The sequence below is a fragment of the Euwallacea similis genome, chromosome 1, assembly GCF_039881205.1.
Source record: "Euwallacea similis isolate ESF13 chromosome 1, ESF131.1, whole genome shotgun sequence".
Taxonomy (NCBI): Eukaryota; Metazoa; Arthropoda; class Insecta; order Coleoptera; family Curculionidae; genus Euwallacea; species Euwallacea similis.
Genome location: NC_089609.1, coordinates 5,163,938 through 5,185,632, shown reverse-complemented (window position 1 = coordinate 5,185,632; position 21,695 = coordinate 5,163,938). Strand labels below are relative to the sequence as shown.

The window sequence follows — 21,695 nt, the reverse complement described above, 5'->3', positions numbered from 1 at the left end:
ACATGCTAACTTACTAGGTTCATCTTCTTTAATTTGGCCTTCACTTTGGTTATTTATTTTATGCCTTTTTAATATAACTTGGCCATTTGATTTTGCAATTATTGTATTGTTTATTAACATATATTTGTTTAATAAAAGACATTAAGCAATATTTTCATTAGTGTTGGTTAATCTTTGCTCTTTATTTTGACGCCATATAGAAAATAGTTATAGGTACAACCCCAAGTTATGTGTGACTACTGTTAAAGACTCCCCGGTATAACCTTAAGAGAACACTCCTGAGAATTCGCGTATGATTAACTACGTTGAACTGAATAGAAATCGGACGTACAAGGGCCACCGGTAATAAGATGTATCTCCGCCCTTAAAAATAGGGCGATATACACAACAAAAACTGCGTTATATTTTAACTGTATATTTGTCACTCAACCGCATGTAGATCGGACAGTTTCAATTAGACCGAGACAACGTATTTTACCATAATATACAAAGCGTACGTTTTTATGAGTAAATACAATAGATCCAGATAAGTTTATCCCCCAACTAAATGGCTACTGTGTAAAAAAATAAAAATATTACATAGATATTAGTTAACATCTTTTCGAGATTCACTAAAATCACAAGAATTTTTCGAAGGAATTTTACGGTAAGTGTACAAGGCAATTTGCTTCATTCACATTCGAGAAAAGTTCTTTTACAAACGCTCAATCAAATAAACAAATTCGCCATGAACACTTATAGTTTTGAACCAATTGGCTATCTACTGATACAATGCATTTATTGCAACTATCTACGGAAGGGGCTCTAAAAACTTATAGCTTAAATTTTCTAGATTTAAGTAACAGAAGAACGTACCAATAACGGAACATTTGGACATGTATTAGCGTCTTGAAACACCACAGATATAGCGGAATGCAATAGATTTCTGAGTAATCTTAAAAATTTAGAATATTTGCACTTATCCCTAGTATTACACTAAAATGGACCAACAATGTTTTGGCTAGTGTAAGAACGAAATGTAGTAATAAATTAAAGCTATATACTTAAGTCGTTTTGTGGATGATGATCATAAGTTTCTATAATGATTTATGGAGGAAGTGAATGAAATCGTTTATATCTATTCACAGGATATAAGTATAGCAAACTGGTCTCTACATAGTAGATAGTGGTAGGTACCTATCATCACACATTTCAACGCAATAAAATACTTATTTAATTCTTCAACAAACCAATCAAATCGCTTTGGGTTATTCCCAATGTGCTCGTTCCAAAAAATATCTTATAGTTTACGTTAAGGAACATAATATTGTCCAATAATTATAAGCTTTATTAAGTCTATCTTACCAGCTAGGCCACAATTAAGTGCAAATTACGACAAAATTTTACAATCACAAAATGCACTCTCGGTTCAGCTAGAAAATGCGATATGCTTATTTTCACAAATATCGTTCCGTTCCTGTTTTAATTTAATAGTTGCACCTTAAGAGTAGTTTTAATAAAACAACAACTACGCAACATCGATAAGTATGTGAACAGTAGTGTCACTGAATAATAATAATTAAGTGTCCGTTAAGGATGACGAGGAATCGTTGTATTTCTGGTAGTTTTGTAATTTCGATTTGATAGGTCAATCAGTGTTTTCCCTCCAGGGTTTTTCACAGCGAACGAAAAAATAAGCAAATAAAATCTACTGTACTTTCAATTGTGTTTTGATGTATCAAAATATATCTGGAAAAGGCTCAAATCTCTCCAGCAATTTCCTATATAAAATATTGGAAGAAGGTTGGTTGAATAATCTGACCATCCTCTCTGGAGTGAAATAAGCCATGCGAAGTATGTACAAATTTTATGCATCTAAAGGGCTTTGGTTCAGTTAAAGGCATGATAGCTTCAAAACAATGTGTTGCATCTCGGTAAAAACTAATTTCTGCAGTTTTTACTGTAATCATTTCCATTATAAAACATGATTTTGACATGTCTGAAAACTTGTAATCCTGCGTCCATTTCATAAAATCCTTTCTAACAAACATAGATTTTGTTCCATAAAAAAATCACAGACGAAGCGTTTATTTCCTATTAACATTTAAAAAAAATGGCACAATAATTCGTTAACCACCTTCTATTTATGTTTCCGCAATTAAATGCTATATCGAGAAAAAAATTTCTGTTCTTCTATAGAAGTCTAGCATTAAATGCTTAACGCATTTGACGCTTCAACTCTCACTAGAGCAAAAGTTAAGAATCCGAATGCCTCTCTGGATGAATTAAAATGATTAACAATTTAAAAATCCTAATATCTTACAAGTTAAATTCATCCTATTGTTTCCCAGAGGATGACGCACTGCTACCTCTGGACTGGTCGGCACTAGCGCCTCCCGAACTTTCTCCTGAAGTGGGAAGTTGAGGGGAGGGGCTTTTTTGGCCGCTTTGACTTCCGCTACTACCCAGGGCTAACAATTGCATTTTTCGGATAACGGTCGTGGCGTGGTACGCTTGGCGCCACCTGCAAATTATTATTTATGCTTTAGTTAGGCCATTTAGGTATGGAATATATATACAGGTTATCCGATTGGTCTTCCAAGCCTAATGAAACTGAGGTTGCTCTAGTCTCAAATCTGGAACACCCTGTATAATACATTTACTATATTGCTTATTCAATACTGAATTATAAGCCTATAAACAAATGTATATTTCGATACTTTTTACCTTAGCAAGTAAGAACTTAGGCACATAAAGGTAGTTTTGTATTGCATTGGGTGAAATTTTAACAGTCCCCCAACTGCGACCAGGTCTATTGTAATTTACCTTAAGTAGAAAATCAACATTGGATTCAAGGAAACTTACCTGGATTTGGCAAAATTTTTCTTAAGTTGCTCTGATACAGTTCCGTGGATGTTCTTGCTGGAAGCTTCATTTCCGGAAATCCACGGATGTGCCAAAGCCTAAGGAAAGTAAAATAACCCATTTGAGAAACTTTAGTATTTTAGAGCTAAGAAATAAAAATTACTTGAAGGATAGCAAAACTACTTGCAATATTCCTCACCTGCTTGCAAGTGTATCTCTTCTCAACATTAACGCATATCAAATTCCTAATAAAATCTTTAGCAGAATCACTGATTTCATCCCAGTAGGGTGAGTCGAACTCGAATTCTCCCTTCAAAATTTGAGCGAACAAATTTACATCACTCTCATCGTAAAATGGGGGATATCCACAAAGTAAAATGTAAGATATCACTCCTATGCTCCACACATCAATCGCTTTCCCATAAGGTTTTTGTGCTAAAACTTCAGGCGCGACATAACCGGGAGTGCCACATGCCGTGGCCATTATTCCTCCGTCTTCCATTTTGGACAGGCCGAAATCGCTTATCATTATTTTGCTCTCCTTGTCTGGACTATAATATAAGAGGTTTTCGGGTTTTAGGTCCCTATGCACTACGCCTTGTTGATGCATGTAATCGACGGCTTCCAGTACTTGTCTGATTAAATGCGCGGCGTCTTTTTCGGTGTATGAGCCTAGAAAATAGAGTAGTTGGTAAATTTCGTGAAAGTATAATATTCAACTCAATTTAAGTCCATTATAATGGTATAAGTTTTGAAAAGCCATAAAGTAAAAATTCAGTCAGTCTTATTTAATGATTCGGTGAAAGCTTCAGCTGAAACACCGCCAAACATCGAATTGAAAAAATCTAATTCAGCGCATCCCAATAAAATATTATGTTCAATTGAATCTATATTTTAATTTAGTGTTTTTGGCAGAACTATATGAGAATACTGGCCACTGTGTCTACAGTTCAACAAGTCATCGATAGGTGGCGGTCAATTTTTCTTTTAAACAACGACATTTGTCAATATTTATGTGAATATAATGCAGTGGTCCAGTGGTAAAATACAATGAAATTAATAAACAAAATAATACATTTGCAGGTGTGAATATTCTGTTAACTCTAATCTTTCAATCAAGAAACGCGTTATTACCGCTTACTTTCATTTATTATCAATTATCACGTAACGATTCCTCACTTACCTTTCTCTACAATTCTATCAAACAATTCACCCCCAGTCACCAACTCCATTATGAGATATACCTTGTTCTTATCTTCATAAGTTTCCAAGAGTTGAACGATATTGGGATGTTTCAACTTCCTCAATATCATTATTTCATTTTCCAGCGAGTCTTCTTTCCCTTTGAGCGCCTTCTTGTCGATTATTTTCACGGCGAACATTTTATCTGGATTCTCCTTATTTTCGGCCAATCGGACCTCCGAAAAAGCCCCAGTGCCGAGTTGCTCTTTAAGCAGGTACTTTTCGTCAAGCATATTTCGATCCCCGAAATCTTTGCTTTCATTCTTACTTTTGGATTTCTTATCTTTGCCAAAAAGTGGCATTGTGTCTATGCTTTTACTACTACAGCGATAAATACGAGTTAATTTTAGTTAAGCGCAGTCTTGTTTAAGTTGTTAAGCGTTAAATTGGGGATTTATTATCAGAAAGGGATTATCTCACTCCTAATTTCCTGTACAAAGATATAATGCTAACGGCACTGCTCCATCGCCTGGATTTATTTAGATATTTGTGTATCGAGCAAAAGTATGTTTTTTGTTTAATACAATACAGTTTGATCTTTGCAAGCACTAATGCTCTGATAGCAATTATTACTTTTATCACCAGCGTTACACTTCAAGGCAATTTCAAGTTCCTGAAAATCTAATAATCTTCTAACGTCGTTGTCTTTGCGTAAACGAGTATTAGGTAATTTACGAATTCGTTCTACTTGGGATTCGGACAATTGTAATTCGTCACAACACACTTTAAGTAGGACGTCGTAAGTTAATTTCCAACGGGGGATTTCAATTTCTATGAAGTCAGGGTCAGAGGAACCTTGGACTTTCACTTTTAGGACGAGTTCTGAAAGAAAATTGAAAAGTAATGTTTTAGCAGTCAATCTAGAGTTGAGGGTTAAATATTATCCTGAATACGCTATAAAGAGATATATACGTGAACTGAAAATAAATCCTAAAATCAATTATGATCCTAATTCCTAAAGTACCACACCAATGTTCAAAACATGACAAGTTTAATTAACACATAGTTAACACTACCATAAAGTGGTTAAATAAGTGGTTCTTGCATCATTGCAAATTTAATTAGCATTAGAAGGATGTTTTCAATGTTTGTGAACAGTAAATACCAAAACACTTAAGAAATCAATTTCATTCAAAATATTTCCAAGACCATTAAAAAATCTCAAGTACAAGTTGAAATATTAGACATATCTGGGATAAATTCATTTGTTAGCAATGGGTCAGTCAAATGTTTGATGGTAAGCAGCAAATGGCTTAATCGACGTCTTACGTTTGTGGTTCCAACATCTACTGTGGCTTTTTTTAATGATCAACTGTTATTAATCTCTATTAATTCATTTCTTTGTCACCTGGCATAAGTTGTTTTGACACAAAGCAGTGTAGTAGCCATATATAGGTTGTTTAATAATTTTAAGTACAATAAATTGTTATTTGGTAAATGACTTTTTAATATGTAACAATGTGTAGTTTTATGGGTTTAAATATAATTTTAAATGTTGAGGCACATGAACATTATACCTTCGACAATTTCACATTGATTTGAAATTTAACATGAATATATATAAATACATCTGAATATGAGTCCACAAATACATAACAGATCATCGCACTGTCCTAGTGCAAGCAGTGAAAAACTATGACAAATCCATCCAATAAGCTTACCATCATTTTGTGCTGCAGGTAATGAAGTTTTGGGCATACTAAGGAGGTCAGGTTGTTTGACTCCGGCTGGTCCTACATCAACCTGAGGATTCAATGGTGCATTTCGAATGTAATTGGGCACAAATTCATATTCATCTCCCTCTTGTTCCTTGTTGTCTTTAGTGACAACACCCCCAAGGAGCTCATTGATGGCCAAATAATTGCAGATATCACTGGCAGTCTCACCTTTAAAGTTTCTCACACTTTTGTCTGCCCCATGATTAAGCAATAGCCGGGCGACCTGTTCATTGCCCCTTTTACATGCCCAATGCAGAGCAGTCCTTTAAAGATTCATCTTAGTTTAGTTTGTAGGGTTAGGGATCAGTGGGGCAATATTTACCATCCGTTTACTGAATTTTGTGAATTGGGATTCACGTTTTGAGAGAGCAGGATTTGAACAGCTTCAATATCGCCCACGCAAGATGCTTCACGGAGCTTCTCTTCTAGGATATTTGTTGCCATTCTACTAACGCAAACCAAAACATGGTGATGAATTGGAGACCATTGGAGACTGGAGAAGATTGATCTAAGTTACAGTTGGAAGTTGGTGCTTGGAGATCACCGAAATGAATGGGAAATGTGAAAATCAAAATAGTGAAAACTGTCGCTTTTGACTTTTCTTGACCAATGAGACAGGAGACTGACAGTTTCAGACTGATGTTGAGAAATTATACACTCGGTGTGGGCACCGGCAATGTAGTCACTCGTCACCGGAGCTGATCTCAGTTTTCTGAGAGGACGTTTGGGGTCAGCTAGGCTTCTTTAATCTTTATACTTTCTTTATTGAATCTCGTTTTTTTATAAAATTTGGCCTAATGTATATACATCACAAAATGTCATATTAAATGTCAATAACGTAATTTTTTAATATTCTTAGGTTAGTTTTGATGGTTATTTTTCTAATTTTTCATTATTTCTCGCAATTTCATAAATTTCACGTATTATAAGTTCTCACTGTAAGATTTAAAGATATTTAAAATGTTTTATACTTTGTATATTATACGTGTATAAAACTATGTATAATACACCCGTGTACTTTTCATCCCTGGTACAAGCATCATACGGCCCTTTTTTAAACTCTCGGTTATCTCCATGTTCCTTGTGACAGAAAACTGAATATTGGTTTGTTTATTTTTGTAGAAAAAGGTAATTATAGTCAAAGCAACAGATTTTTTGTAATACTTTTGTTTGATAGGTAATATTTAGCATAAAAAGTATCTCACCATTATTTACTCATATTGTTCAATTTAAGGGAAAGGAAAAGCACGTAAAATCTACTATATTGAGTGAACTGGTAACAATCCTCCCCTGCAATTTGAGGTATATGGTGGCCTATCACAATGGCATTGATTAGGTTTAGATGCCTATTTTGTGTATTGAGTAACCTTAAGGCCATCTAATCTCAAATACTCCTTGTCGGTATATTATTTTCCACAGGCTCTCAGGCTCTGATGTTTCTCTACACATAAGTTAAAAAAAAGGGCGTAAAAAGTTTGAGACTGTGTTCAAAAAGTTCAAATTATAAATATAGTTTGGGATAATTCTCATTACTGAGACCCAAAATTGCTCTAAAGTTTGAAGTTTTTGGGAATTTTCAACGGAAATAGAATAAGGCTTCTTTCGCTAACTTTCCTTTGAAATAGATTATATTCTCTTTCAAGCAAATTGCTTCAGAATATTTACAACATTGCATTTTTAATTAAAGTATGTGTCTACTGCATGGTAGTATTTATCACTCACTTTGTTTTACAGGTAGAAATGTCTCGATCGGGTGGAATGATTTGTGCTGTTGCAATATGCACAAGCAGGTCTAAAATAATCAAAGAAAAAGGTGGAAATGTTAGATTCTTTACATTTCCAAAGCAGCCAGAAATTTGCGAAGAATGGGTTCGAAAGTGCTATAGAACTGATAAATTTTCTTCTCAGAATGCCCGCATATGCAGCCTGCATTTTCAAGCAGAAGATTTCGAAGATGAGCTGAGGGCTACTTTAATGGGTTATGCTCCAAAAAGATTGAAAAAAGATGGTGGGTTTTTCTCCAACACAACTTTTTCAATGTGCTGTTTCTAGTGGAAAAATTATTCAAATTATGCAATATACACTATTCAACTGATAGTAAAACTGTGCATCATAAGCTTTTTTCTCTATTCATTTAATAAATAGCATTATAGCAAGTAAACACACAAATCTTAGTAAAGATCCAACTTTTTTCCACTAATAACAGAAATTAAAATTTTTTAAAGTTGTGTCAGTTTCCCTCTGGGTGAGGTCAAATACTTGAGTTGTAGTTAAGTACCTATGTCTGGATTTACTCATAGATTTTTTCGTTCTATGTTACGTGTAAACAAATTAGGAAAGACATGCATGTGCTTCCAGATCACCAAACCTTTTTACACGTTCACACTTTGATAATGGTCAATTTGAAAATTTTTGCATGATGTTATTAAATGCCCATTCTGATTACTTACATTGAACTTATAGCAATTCCTTCTTTGTTTCTTCTCCCTGATAATGACACCTTGTACACAGTACAAGCAAATAGTCCTGGGAACACACTAACAAAAAGAGAAGAACCATTTTCATCGGATTTAGATGATGGTATGTTTAATATGGTTGGTGACATACATTCGTTTATCATTGACTTTTTTTGTATATTTGCAGACGTATAAACAGTATAAACTGCAGAAACGTTTTTTGCCTTCAAAGATTGCTTTTCAAATCACACGAAAAGGGAAGCTGGTCTCACATTGTCAGAGTCTTGAAGTGGATAATTTATAGGCAAAATAGATCAAAGTCTTGGTAATTTTATCAACAAGGTAGTTCCCATGGGAATGGAGATATTGGGTCGTGCTCTACTCAAATTTCTGTGTTACTATGGAAACTATATTGTTGGGAAATTGGTCCTTAATTACTTTGAGTATACGTAGTATAACTTGCATTGAATTTCAGAAAAATATGACTTCAACTTTGATTTACATTGTTTGACTTAGAAAACAATTATTCAATTCTACGAGAGTGTCTTATTTATATTAGATACCTATACCTAAGTGAGATAACAACTTCACATTCCTGATGATCCTTGACACGGTATACATAAGAATATATATCTCTTGCTAGAGGTTGATTGTGACTTGCGATCACTTGAAACTAAATAGAATAATTCCGTGCCATTTTTACCTTTGTTCAGCCTACTTCAAAAATAAAACTATGCTTCTTTGAGAAAATAGAGTAAATATATTCATTTTTTTATTGTTTACATTGCGGTAGGCCATTAAAAATTTGATAAAGGCAGTCCTAGCTAATCGTCCTGACGTACAAACGAGGAATTGAGTAGACAAAAATGGAGATTTTATGGCCTACCGTTTTGCAAATAAAAATAAATGCATGGGATATAGTTATTTTTATTTGAAAAAATTATCAATGTGGCTGCTAGCACCAATGATATTGGTGTAAGAAGATAAACCTTTCTTGGTAATAAAAACATTTATCTGGAATTATCCTGTTTAATATGCGCACATAAAATACTTCACTACGTTTTGATATATAAATTTTCGATTTAAGCCTTTTTATCTTCCTTTAAATGCGCCATTTCCACTTTATTACTCTCATATTCCGTAATCTTGTTCAATAACCTGTTGTTTTCATCGACCAGAGTTTCGATTGTTTTCGAATTTTTCTATAAGAAACTTTGAAAATTTTATGAGATACTTACAGTTTTTCTTACATTTATAGTTTCCTTGTATTTATTATAAATGTCTTCAGTAGTAGAAACTGCCAAATTGACTTTCTTCTGGGCTTCTTTGGGGGCCATGTACGGCATTCCGACTATACGATTCCGCTTTTCATTCTGGTTAATTTCGCTTTGAAGGTTCTTCCTTGGTTGATTAGTTTCGACCAATAATGTTGTATTTTCCTCCACAAGGCGCACTTTATCGAAGCTCGGTATATTTGTGTTTTTAGTTGCCTGAAATAATGAAAATGAGTCTGCATCTATTTAAATTTTGGCTCTGACCAATCTCCCAAAAACTTTATTCCGGTTATTCCCCAAAACGCTCCTTAAGATTAGTTTTAAAGTTTAAAATTAGTGATTTATTCGGAGTTCAGTATTGTTCATTGTGTAACCCAATATTTAGGGCGTGCATAAAGCTTGAAGCTCCCACATACCCGAGCATTTAATACTGCCACGGTTCTTTCCAGAAAATCCCTTTGTCGCAGGAACTCACTTTTCGCCTCTGTGCTTTCTGCTAGCATAACTTCGAAATCTTTATCAGCGTTGTATTTGTGGTACATTTCCTGAAACAAAGCCATCCCAAAAATTTTCCCGAAAGTTCAAACTTTAAACTCACTTTTACTACTTTTTGCAACATAGGCACGTTTTGGATAAACTCACTGGCGTAATAAATATCCATTCGTATGGCCTGTAAAGCTTTCTTCATAATTCGGTTCTTTTCTAGCTCTTTATGGACCTCACTAATTGAGGCACCGAGCTTTTCTCGCCCTTCCGCCATCTGCGTGTCCAAGTTCAAGACGGCTTTTTGCAAATTTTCCAATTCGCGGGCCATTTCGTTTATCTGGATGACTTGTTCCTGAATAGTTCTCTCTTTGGGTTCAATTTGGGACTTCAGTTCTTTTATCTACAATTATGATTTCATGATAGGATATTTTGATTTTTCAGCAAATTATCAACATTTAGAATTTAGCATATTCATTTCATTTATATAATTCATTTTCATTCATTTAAATCACCGTGTATTTTACTAGCGTGCGCAGTCAAACCACAATCAAGTAGTTAAAAATAAGTATTATAATATTTGACTTAGTCGGAACCTCGGCGATACTGTGAATAATCCTCCTTAAATAACAAGACACAAACAAGGACCGTTCATATTATTGGTCAGGTCACGGTCAAGGCAAATATCATAATATTAACGACGTTGCCAGTAACATTTACAAGAATTTCAGAATATTTTAATTTTACCTTGAAATCTAATATTAAATTAAATTTCTTTAATTCCTCATTTTTGCTTGTTAACTGGAAAATTCTTTTCTCTTTATCTTCAATCATAGAATCCCTTTCCAATATCTCCTTTTTGAAATCACTGATTTGTTTTTCCATGTCATTTATTACGGATTTAAGCTTAGCATGCTCATTTTGGAGAGTGCAAACGTGGTGCTTGAAGTCATCTGACTCTTTCTGAGTGGCTAAAACAGATTTTTAGATTTTATAAACATCTGTGCACTCATACCTAACAGTTTCTTCTTGAGTACTGCTGCTTCCCCTCTTAAACGAACATTAAGGTCTTGTTCTTCCCTGATATCTTTCTCGTGGGAGGTTTTTAATTGATAAATTTCCCTGTCACAATCATCTTCTATTTGCCACTTTATGAATTCATGCTCTTTAATAAGTTTCGTAATTTTTTCTGTTAGCTAATTAATGTAGATATTAATATCTTCGGGCAGTGGCAATTGAATGTTGTTACCTCATCTATAAGTCCATCCTTCTTTTTAATCAAATCCAGATAGTTGTTTGTGATGGTTTCTTCTGAGTCATTTTTCGCCTTTTTCAGAGCTTCATATCGTTGTTGATGTTCTTTTTGCGTTTGGTTCATTTGTTCTTCAAGCCTAGAAAAATCCTTTTAAACACCACAAATTGTTTTTAAATAAATCAATTCATACCTCATGTATTTTTTATATTCCACGATTAGCTTCTCATTGTAGCTTTCTTCTAGTTTCTGCACAAACACCTCATGGTCAACTTTCATTTTCGATGTTTGAGTGGTGATATTGTTGATTTCCTGGATGTGGTTTGTTGCCATTTGCTAAAACGCAATACAATAAATATTACATAATAAATATAATATTACAATTCATTTACTTCGTTTTTGATTTTTATCTCTTCAATGGCGTGACAGTACTCTAATTGAACCTCTTTCATCTTCAACGCATGAACCGCATCATTCTGCCGCATTTGGTATGCGTGCTCAGTCTCCAGTTCCTGTAATCTCAATTGCAAGTTTTTAATTCTACCCATTTTGTCCTCTAATATTTCTCTGGAGATTAAAATTTCATTAGACGATGATAGTTCCTTGTCCAGTTTTATCGCCCTCTCCTCACTATTGCCTACTTTCCAAAAACAAACACTACCGTCTATAGCACCAGTGATGAGATAGCGATCGTCGTAAGATAAGTACATCTGCATATTAGTTATTTTCTAGGAAAAAGAAAATTGATAGGTTTTTACATACTTTGACTATGATCCTTTTGTGCATAGTAAATTCAAGAAATTCTGCCTTCTCCAGTAAAGGCATTTTAACGCTATAGACGCTTCCTTGATTTCCTGCTACAAACAGCATGGTATCCAATTGGGAAAGTACTATGGCATCCAGACCTGCGGTGGGGGGAACCAACACCACATCTCTGTAATATTATCAGTATATTATTATGAGTTAAATTTCATGTGTATCTCACGTTTTGAGCATCTGCCGGCTTACCTATGTACATTCGAATTGATTAACTCCCTGATATGACCATCATTCCCAACAGCATACGTCTCTTTCCCAGTTTGTGTAATGGAAGCTGCAGTAAAGGGATTGGACTTGATTATACTCTCCGAAATCCTTGCAGCTTCACATACATCCCATACATAAACCGCGCCTTCTGACCCACAAGTTGCCAACAAACGGTCGTCTCTGTTCCACGACATGCAACGAATCTTAACAGATTTTTTTAACCATAAATTAACCCAAACTTTAGATTTACCTGTCCAATGTGGCCTTTTAAAATGTACACCAAATCAAAATTAATACTAGAATAAACGTGTATACCACTGCGATTGGCGCTCGCGAAAATGTGGCCCATTGTGCTGAAAGAGCAGAGTTTGCAGCTTCTAATATTAAATTCTTTGATAGTGACGATATCATCGACCATGATGGTCATGTACCGAAGCTTATCAGAGAATCCTATGACGCAATAGAGTCCAGTAGGGTGTAGGGCTACGGAGTGGATGTCGTCTTGGAAATTTTGGATTAACTCTATTTCACTTGTTTCGTAATTCCAGATTTTGAGCGAGCGATCTTGTGAACCTAAAAATCGTAAATTATGTGAATATTAATGCAAATATGAAGCTTAAAGCGGTTCAAACACAAGGAATATGCGCGACTCAACGCAGTTTCTTAATTCTTCAAAACTGTATAGCTAATTGGCTGTTGTGAGAATGCGAAACTCCGCCCATCCATAAAAGTTATATCTACTCAGTGACATTAGAAGTGTTACATCCAGTAGTATATATATTCACTATGTATATTTCGAAGGGCACAAAGCAGTAACTCAGGCTGCTTCTGATTGTCTTTGATTTATGAGCTGCATTTCCAGTAAATTCTAGTTTTTATCATTTTTTTAAATGAAAGTAATAGTTTGACTGGATCAAGACATGATTTACAGAGAGATCATTTAATACCTACATAGTTTACCACTGATTTTTATTTTTATTTTTTTCGAACCTGAAGTAACACAAATCGGCTTCCATCTACAAATCGACATACTGCCAATTGGCCCAAGGTGCAACGGATATCCATATTCTTCCATAACAAATTCGTTTGGCGAAGATCCTTCTTGTTGCAGCCACAATTTTGCTTGGTAGATCTGGGTTTCGTTGCATGTGACGATCAAACGATCCTACCATAAAACCTGATTGAATGAACTCGAGTGATTTTCTAGTATATGCTCTACCTGAGCTGAATTGACTTTAATGCAATTAACAGCAGTCTTGATTTCTTTGGGGCCATCATCGTATTCTCTATAGAGAGCTTGATCCGGAATGCGAAATATGGTTCTTTTGCGGAATGTATGTTCAGTTTCTCGCTCGTATAGATGAATTTTTCCTAAAGATGAAGGTGGGTGTTAATTTCAATTTTAGTAGTAAAAAAGTTCTTTACGGTTTCTTTGATATCTAGTGTGATACACCTTTGGTATGTTATGGCTATAGTTTTAAACCAATAAAACTGCCATTTCTACTGGGTACAACACAATTGCAACCATTTTATTCTATTAAACCAGTGGCGTCGCACGGTTTTTTGAAGACGAAAAAATATAAAAATTTGAAGGCTTGGTTGAAAATCTGGCCTGCTGCGCCTCTGGCTCTAAAAGAATCAAATGGCTGGCTCTGCTGGAATACCGTTCATGAACCCAAAGACAAATCCTCTAGGGAAGTTGGTGATAGATCTTATCTCGTAATTTTCATCTTCATCTTCCATGAAGTTCATGTTGTTTGAGGAGGAAGATTTCGTGCTAGTCTGAGAGCTCTGCTGCAGACTGCGTAAAAATTCGAATTCGTTTTTTTTACCTCTGATTTAATTTGTTCTTTACCCCAATTTGCCACTCACTTTTTTGCTCCCTTTTTATTCCTTTTGTTCGCAGCAAATTAAGTAGGTTAATTTGAAAAGATTTTTGTGTACAAACTGATTAAATAAACTTTACTCGTCTTTCAGCTTCACATTGATCGTCGGCAGGTCCATAGCATGAAAAATTGCTCGCACCTCTCCAGTTTCCAGAACCAGAATTTTGCCATTGCTGTTACCGACCATGAGTCTGTCGTGGGACAACCAACAACAACTTGTGTACACTGCAGAATCGAACTTGTTGTAGCCGAACTGTCTCCAAGTGTACTCGGTGCAGCCTAGACATCTCAGAACTGAGTTTCCAATCACTACTAACTGGTTGGCGTCATTGGGGTTACAAGCAACCTGCACAGAGAAAAAAAAATCTGCATTTTCCACCAAATTGACAGGAAAGTTAGCTGGCAACGTCACAAGATTGCGCAAAATAGCAGTTCCTCCAATGTTTCTCTCAGCGTCAACCAAATCAAGTTAATAACAACGCAATGGGTAAGTTTTTCCATCTTTTCGCGTTCTTAAGAGCATTTCGAGACTGGAAACCGAACTTGATGTTCAGATACATACCTGAACCACTGTTCCGGTATTATTAGCATTATTGGCCCTGGCAAAACTTTCCAATCGTCCTTGATCGCATCTGAAGCAATACAAGCTCCAATCCGGTTCTCCAGTGACCACAATGATGTGCTTAGAATTAAAAGTAAAATCCACAGCCGCATAGCGCGTGGCAATAATATCTTTATCCGTGGGCAATACCAGAGTCCTCTTTTTCTTATACGTCTCCGCACACCAAAGAGTTACTACGGGACACTTCTCCGTGGTTTCCACGATCGCAATGAGCTTCCTAAAATGCAAAAACACTCGCAGACGTTCAAAAGCACTGCAAAGACATCACGTACTTATCAGGACTTACAGCAACGTGCGTTAAATTCTTACCCTTTTCGCTCAATTTGATATATTTTTGCTTCTTCACCTTTAAATTGTGGACTGCCACCACTGATCCAACTGGATAAACAACTTCATCGTCTGAAAGAAAATGTATGTTGCCCTTGATGCTTGTTTCCAATCCTGCGATAAGTCGAGGTTCGAGGATTGGAAGAGTGGTGGTAAGGGATTCGGAAGCCATTTTTGCACTTCGTCGTTGATCACTAGAAATTGTTTTTTTTTTTCACGTAAAAGAGGGCTGAATCGATGTAGTTAATTCACTGTGAATGGAGCGGAATCGATCAAACATTTAGATTTAGAGTTGGTAAGAGTGGGAAGTTGTGGTTTTCACTGCTGGAATAATATAGAAGAGTCAAGTTGTCTGTTGACACGATATAGAGTGTCGACATGTAAAAAACCATTTTTTACCTAAAATCTACCACAGGGCTCTAGGTTGAATATGAGGTAAATCTGGAAAACCCTTATGTTTGGAAACAACCTATATGTTATAGGGGTGTTAATTTCATTTGCTTCCCCTCTGAATCTTTATCCTACAAAAGCAGTGGCATACATTGATAGATTCACTTATGTAGGGCGCATTAAATAGATACCTATTTAATTTCTTTGATTTGAAAGTATGCAATTAGATGTCACAGGAACACCTCTCGGTGGAACATAAATATCAATATTACTCGGTAGGTCTATATATATTTCTTCAGCTCAATATTGCTGACTAACTTCTCAACGAAAATGGAAGTCTCCGCCTCTGACCCACCCAGGCTTTCGTCGAATAATCACTTCTGAAAGGAACTTAACACACGTTACAAAAGAACGCATAAAAGAGGGTGTGTATCGGGAACACTAATAGACCTGCCCTCAAACATCATACAACCCTAGATACAGTCACCTAGAGAGGGACGCTCACTTGGGGATTTATTTTATTTTTGGGGACGAAAGGAAAACAAAAGGAAATTGGGTTTTGCCACTAAACTGGAAGAAAGATATTGTCAGTTTAGACAAGTCGTTCGGATGGTTGTGTGTTTGCAGGAACATGTCTCGACGTCAAGGAAAATGCAGTCGCTTGTCACTCAAAATTGTGAAAATGCGTAGAAGCTCTTCGGAACGAAGTACGCCACTGATTTGCATGGATATTGAACAATCATAATTTTAAAGATTTTTAAAAAATCAGTATCAGATGTCAAATCAAAAATCAATTCTAACTCGAGAAGTATTGTAAAATTAAAGGAAGGGATGGAAAAATTAGTAAAAATTACTGGGCGTAAAAGCATTGTGATATGTTAGTGACTTACCGTATATTAAGAACTGTAAAGGTTATCAGTAATTTGAGAAACATGTTTTTTAATCCATTCAAACAGGGGCGCACAGAACATAAATTTCAATTAAGGACCGGCAACAATAAAAAAGAAATGGAATACTATATAAAATTGGATAATTGCTGCAGGTTGTGCTACGCCAGTGGTTTAGCATATACTGAGTGTCGCAAATGTTTTCTGTATAATTTGAGAAGTTGTCCTATGATCATAACAAACGTAAAAATTTTTTTATAATTTTAAATTTATACACAAGACAGGAAAAGTGGAACAGGGGAGACTCACAGAACTTGAATTTACTGAGTGTCGATGTCCATTTACTTTTAGATCCGCCACTGTTACACCTTTCGTGTCGAAGCAGAGCTCAACTACAGTCCACAATCTTCTCGGCTTCCCCAAAGATTGAAAGCAAATAAAAAAATCCCACTAGTGAAATGTTATTCCAGTTCCTGAAACTTTTCTTAAGTCAATATTGACCTAAAATCTATTAATGCACCCAACTTGTCAGACTTAGACGTCCATTGCAGCATTTTATTTGCTTAAGGATTTGAGAGAAGAGCGTTTCCTATAAGTGAAGATCTAAAAGTACTGACCCATAAATGAGGCTTAATTTACATGTAAATAGAGTCTTTCATGCGTATAAAGAGTATCGCAAGCCTGCGTAATTCCTTTAATTGCAATACGTTGATATAAATGGGTTAGGTCGATGGTGTAAGGCCAATGGCATGGATGATCTCGGTTTGGTCGTACTGAATATGCCACAATATTCCGTTATTCGAACGCACCATTTTTACGCCCTCATGAAAAACAAAGATATTTTAATTTATAAATTTATTAGTTAAAAGGAAATAATTATTAATTTTATCAACCCATTCTACTCCCTCCATTCAAGTTAATGATTAGCCCATTAAAGTCACACTGTAATACCAGACCCCCCTAGTCCTTCATCACCCAAAACTTTTCACGGCATCTGCATGAAATAGAACACGACCAGATTTGATTGCATCAGTTAATACGTTGATAATATCACATATTCATGGTTTATATAAAACACATTGTGTTTTCCAATCGCATATGGATAAGATAGATAGTACCTACGTGAGTTTTGTAGCGTATTTAAGCCCACTTGATTTTGGAATATAGGACAGTATAGTTTGGATTATAGCGATAGGAAATGCATTAAGAATCTATTATCCGAAGAGAGACATGTATTGGGCACGAGCAAATGTCAAACATAAGGCCATTGTTATGCTAATGACCACTCGACAAAAATAGATTTCATTGGCGCTTGGTCTTTTTCAATTCACTTTCTTGTGTCCAAGCACAATGAAACACCCAAACCTAAAGCAATCAAGTAACAAAAGTAAAATCACCAGAGGTAATGATGTCGAAATCTTCATAATGTCTAGAACATAATCGGATTTAGTATTTTGTGTGAATCATTTATTACATCTCCTTTGAGCATCAAGAAACTGAGGTAAAACGCATCAAAGAGGCCCATCTTACGACCATTTTCGTCATTTATGAAAAAAGGCTGAGAAATTGCAAATTATGGCTACAAAGAGAAGATTGCCTTCCATTCTTTAGAACACAAAATGGACAGTTGCCATAAATAACTGAAATGACCCCTTGCAGGACTTGCACTAATGCCTTTGATATAATATAATAACACTATCAACCCTAACTTGGCATTACTGTTGAGGTTCGAAAATGGAGTGAGAAAATACTTTTAGGGGTTTTGGGTTTTAATGCTAGTAACAAGGGTTTTTTTGGGAAAAAAATGACAAGTTTATGGGAATTATAAAGTAAATCTCTGAGAATCTTATTAAAAAAATTCGTAACGTTTCTCAATTTATCTGAATATGCTTTGGTGTTTTTTTTTAAATTTTATAAGGGTTTGAAGATGTGTTTCAATTAGAAATATTCTCTAAAATCGTTGGATTAGTGTCTCCGAGCTTAAATAACTTTAATTTAAAGAACAAAAATTGCAAAAAAATAAATGATCTACATACTTTATGATAATAAAGTATAATAAAGCTTAAAGGAAGTCGTGTTCATGTGTAAATTTTTTGTTTATAAATGTTTTTTTTTCGATTTCTAATGTTGCATAAAACAGCAACTAAGCAGACGAATATTAAAAATTCTTGTTTTTAAGAACAATCAGCCCTTCTTAATTCTCTATCTAAAACCTCATTTACAAACGAAATGATATAGCCCTTTGCAGAATATGGGGTCTTAATCTCTTTTTGCACGAACATGTGGGACAACAAATCGATTTTATAGGAGAATAAAGGAGAAAAAGAAATTGCGCTCCCCCAAAACAGAAAACGAAGTTATTTGTGTCATTTTACTTCAAAATTTATTTGATTTATTGTATAAAGAAACCTTGTTAATGTCAATTTAACTTCTTTGCTGTTTATTTAACAAAATTCTATTTTTACCGCTTTTCAACAAACAAGTAACACTCCGAGAGCTCTATGAATACTGGAAAAAGTTCAGAATTTTTTAGAGCACCTAATGGAATTTTAATAACACTTTAATAACTGTCTCATCTTTTGCTGTCGTTGAATATCATTCTTTTAATAATTTCCATGGTTTCTCTATTAATTTTTAAATTTTACTAGTTAGGCACAGGGTGAGCAAAGTTTTAGGTTTATGCCTGGTGTCCAGGCGGACCCTTGGCATAGGAGATTAACATGAAAAATCGATTTTTATCTTTATGCACCTGCACGGATTATCCAATTGAAAAAGTTTTACATGGAAGTCATAGTACTCAAGACCGACTATCATTTCGCAACCTTTTCAATCTTCTTCTTAAGGTTGTTTTGGTTCGAAATGTCTCCAAATTTCAAAATTTTGAATGTCCCGCGTAACCTTTCAAGGCTACGATTGGTCAAAGTCAAGATCAGAATTAAACAAATACAAAGTCGCCAATAACAAAAGCGTAAAAACTCCATGTGAAATGAATTTTCTCGTTTTGCTCATTTCTAAGCAATTTTTAACTTATTTGCGAGTTAATTTAGTGAAAAATCAATGGAAAACCTGAGAATAATTATCATGTAATCTGCTTTGACATCCCCACAGTACATAAACAAGTTTCTTATTAACCTATGATGATAACACCAAGACATAACCTATACCTTTTATCTCACTTACTAGACAGTCAAAATTAAAATCAATTAAAATAGTTTTAAGCCAAAACCACTCTAATTAGAAGATAGAAAAAATTGCGGAATGGTTGCCGGTCTTCAGTACTATGACTTCCAGGTAAGTTTTTCAATTGGATAATCTGTGCAGGCGCAAAGAAATAAAAACCGATTTCCCATGTTAATATCCTATGTCTAGGATACATCTAGACATCCGGTACAGGAAATTTCGTTAACCCTGGGAAATAGAGAAAAACGAACAGAGACAAGTCTAGAGGAGTGACCGAAAATTGTAGGCCCCAATCCTCCTATGGGAAACCCCCTTTAATCTAGATTAAAGGCTCCCATAACTCCAACACGGCGAATGTAACAGGTAACTTGTCGTTCAACTAGCCTAGGATCCTGGTCTAGTTGAATGGTATTTTGTCCACCTGGCGTCATATTGCGGGACCTCGCTTTACTCGTCCTGCTTAACGTCCCACGTGTTATATAAAACTATGCATTTCTTAACTGGTTACGTAAATGGGTAGCTATTAATCTATGTACAAACTGTCAAGTATGAACTCCTTAAGAAGAAACCAACAAATGTTGATTAATGAGTAATCTATCGGTTAATTTGGCAATCGGATACGAATGCCTCGTTAGTGACATTTACATTTTAACACAATAAGGAACGTAGATTACATGCACAGAAGAGGAGAAATTTTGATCAGTTATTTTGTGATCCTCCGTAGGAAAATATTTGGTGATCGGTAAAATCTGCGTTCATAGAATCTTGATGTCGTTTTAGGCCTTTTCAGTTCTTTTTTAATCCATGATTAGCGAATATTCCCAATCGAGCAATAATAATTGTTGATCTACAGTTACTTAGAAACTTACAGGAAATAACATATCAAAGAGTTTGCCGATTTTTTTCTTCGTGGAAAGAAAGATGCAATCATGTTATAATCATCCGATATCTTTAGTTCACTAATCGATTAAAACTCAATACAATACCTTGTCATAACGGAATATAAATAATGAGACGTTGGCGGCCTTTATCTTGGCTGAGAACAATTAGCAAATGTCTGTTATTATAGAATGTGGGTTAAGAGGTACATCTTATTTGAATTTAAATTGGTTCCCATCTATTTGAAACTCTGAATAGCAATATATTAATTTTGCATTTAGAATGCGTGCTCATAGCTTCTTATGATAATTTGTCGAAGCCCATTTAGTCAGTCGTTGTTTTAAATCAGTTCCAAATGGATCGGTTTTCTTTTATTATGTGATAGATGCGAACTTTAAAAATCGATTGAGGAAGAAAAAAAACAGAAAAAGATAATCATCTATGGTATATCGAAGATCTTGAAGGGAGGCCTACTTAGTAGATGTAGTTTTTTATCGAAAGCTCGTTATAATCGTGCTAAAGGGAAAAAGCGAGCAAAAATGGAGCTTTTGCGAAGACCATTAGCAAAGAAAGTGTATATTATCGGACATCTATCTAAGATCTAAAGCACGTGAAAAACTTAAAGCTGTGAAAAAATTATCGGCTAATAACACGTTTTATAACAGTGACGATAAAAACTAACTACACTTTGAAACCTGCATTGAGGGATCGTATCGTAATAAAACACATCAAGTATCTCAGTCATTATTATAGGTCTAGAAAGTCTTTTTGAGAGCGTTCCCTTTTTTCATTCACGCTATTACAAGGTGTTACGTATTAAACCGCATTCTTATAGAATGTTATTTAAATTCGCTGGAAATTAATTTTATAGCGTAGTGAACTTGACCTCTGGCGTTCTCTTTTAAGATGTCCCCTCCGAACGTTGTATTTCACACTTTTATAACATATTCGGGTCTCCACTTTTCTAGATGAACCTTCCAATGGGGGTAAAAAGAAAAACAAAGGTACATCATTATCCTGTCTTAAAAACAAAGAAGTTGAGAGCTGCCAGAACGCATAAACATCAACTTTACTTTTAACAGGCAGGGACGTTTGAAAGAAAGTGAAAAGAACGTTGGAAAGGGGACGGTTTTAATGAAAGTAATGTGTTTATAGGGCATGGAACATTCGTTTGAAATTGATATGCTTTAAGATAAATATTAGTGCGATCTATTTGGCTTTGAAAAAGG

General features: G+C 35.1%; 5 protein-coding genes across 5 annotated transcripts in view; 2 read left to right on the top strand and 3 right to left on the bottom strand.

Annotated features, from left to right (window-relative positions):
- Positions 1–399: 399 nt before the first annotated feature.
- Positions 400–4,390, bottom strand: LOC136418647 (calcium/calmodulin-dependent protein kinase type 1-like). Its single transcript, XM_066404803.1, has 4 exons — positions 4,028–4,390; positions 3,044–3,516; positions 2,845–2,942; positions 400–2,503 (listed from the first exon to the last, which is right to left on the bottom strand). The coding sequence occupies exons 1-4, from the start codon at positions 4,386–4,388 to the stop codon at positions 2,317–2,319; spliced, it is 1,119 nt and encodes a 372-aa protein (XP_066260900.1). The 5' UTR covers positions 4,389–4,390; the 3' UTR covers positions 400–2,316.
- A 213-nt stretch (positions 4,391–4,603) lies between these two features.
- On the bottom strand, positions 4,604–6,453 carry LOC136418716 (ankyrin repeat domain-containing protein 40-like). Its single transcript, XM_066404899.1, has 3 exons — positions 6,127–6,453; positions 5,748–6,067; positions 4,604–4,908 (listed from the first exon to the last, which is right to left on the bottom strand). Exons 1-3 carry the CDS (start codon positions 6,246–6,248, stop codon positions 4,604–4,606), a joined length of 747 nt encoding a protein of 248 aa, XP_066260996.1. The 5' UTR covers positions 6,249–6,453.
- A 197-nt stretch (positions 6,454–6,650) lies between these two features.
- On the top strand, positions 6,651–8,733 carry LOC136420019 (THAP domain-containing protein 2-like). The gene is made up of 4 exons (XM_066406658.1): positions 6,651–6,932; positions 7,539–7,812; positions 8,268–8,384; positions 8,448–8,733. The coding sequence occupies exons 2-4, from the start codon at positions 7,545–7,547 to the stop codon at positions 8,453–8,455; spliced, it is 393 nt and encodes a 130-aa protein (XP_066262755.1). The 5' UTR covers positions 6,651–6,932; positions 7,539–7,544; the 3' UTR covers positions 8,456–8,733.
- Positions 8,734–9,115: 382 nt separating this feature from the next.
- Positions 9,116–15,302, bottom strand: tous (testes of unusual size). The gene is made up of 18 exons (XM_066393896.1): positions 15,076–15,302; positions 14,744–15,020; positions 14,262–14,527; positions 13,960–14,096; positions 13,515–13,666; positions 13,286–13,460; positions 12,546–12,868; positions 12,278–12,498; positions 12,032–12,203; positions 11,662–11,979; positions 11,463–11,605; positions 11,267–11,408; positions 11,033–11,213; positions 10,765–10,988; positions 10,133–10,420; positions 9,951–10,079; positions 9,511–9,750; positions 9,116–9,462 (listed from the first exon to the last, which is right to left on the bottom strand). Exons 1-18 carry the CDS (start codon positions 15,300–15,302, stop codon positions 9,343–9,345), a joined length of 3,735 nt encoding a protein of 1,244 aa, XP_066249993.1. The 3' UTR covers positions 9,116–9,342.
- Positions 11,986–21,695, top strand: part of LOC136411426 (meiotic nuclear division protein 1 homolog) — a 66,776-nt gene continuing 57,066 nt past the window's right edge. Inside the window, exon 1 of the mRNA XM_066394003.1 lies at positions 11,986–11,989. The gene's annotated coding sequence lies outside the window, so the exon portion shown is untranslated. The remainder of the gene's footprint in view (positions 11,990–21,695) is intronic.

Coding starts and splice junctions, on each gene's coding strand:
- LOC136418647 (XM_066404803.1), bottom strand. CDS start 4,388: ATGCCACTTTTTGGCAAAGATAAGAAATCCAAAAGTAAGAATGAAAGC. Junction 2,943..3,043: donor AGAGATACACTTGCAAGCAG/GTGAGGAATATT, acceptor TACTTTCCTTAG/GCTTTGGCACATCCGTGGAT. Junction 2,504..2,844: donor AAAAATTTTGCCAAATCCAG/GTAAGTTTCCTT, acceptor AATAATTTGCAG/GTGGCGCCAAGCGTACCACG.
- LOC136418716 (XM_066404899.1), bottom strand. CDS start 6,248: ATGGCAACAAATATCCTAGAAGAGAAGCTCCGTGAAGCATCTTGCGTG. Junction 6,068..6,126: donor CAAAATTCAGTAAACGGATG/GTAAATATTGCC, acceptor GAATCTTTAAAG/GACTGCTCTGCATTGGGCAT. Junction 4,909..5,747: donor ACCTGCAGCACAAAATGATG/GTAAGCTTATTG, acceptor ATTTTCTTTCAG/AACTCGTCCTAAAAGTGAAA.
- LOC136420019 (XM_066406658.1), top strand. CDS start 7,545: ATGTCTCGATCGGGTGGAATGATTTGTGCTGTTGCAATATGCACAAGC. Junction 7,813..8,267: donor AAAAAGATTGAAAAAAGATG/GTGGGTTTTTCT, acceptor TTGAACTTATAG/CAATTCCTTCTTTGTTTCTT.
- tous (XM_066393896.1), bottom strand. CDS start 15,302: ATGGCTTCCGAATCCCTTACCACCACTCTTCCAATCCTCGAACCTCGA. Junction 13,461..13,514: donor TTAAAGTCAATTCAGCTCAG/GTAGAGCATATA, acceptor GTTTTATGGTAG/GATCGTTTGATCGTCACATG. Junction 9,463..9,510: donor AATACAAGGAAACTATAAAT/GTAAGAAAAACT, acceptor AGTTTCTTATAG/AAAAATTCGAAAACAATCGA.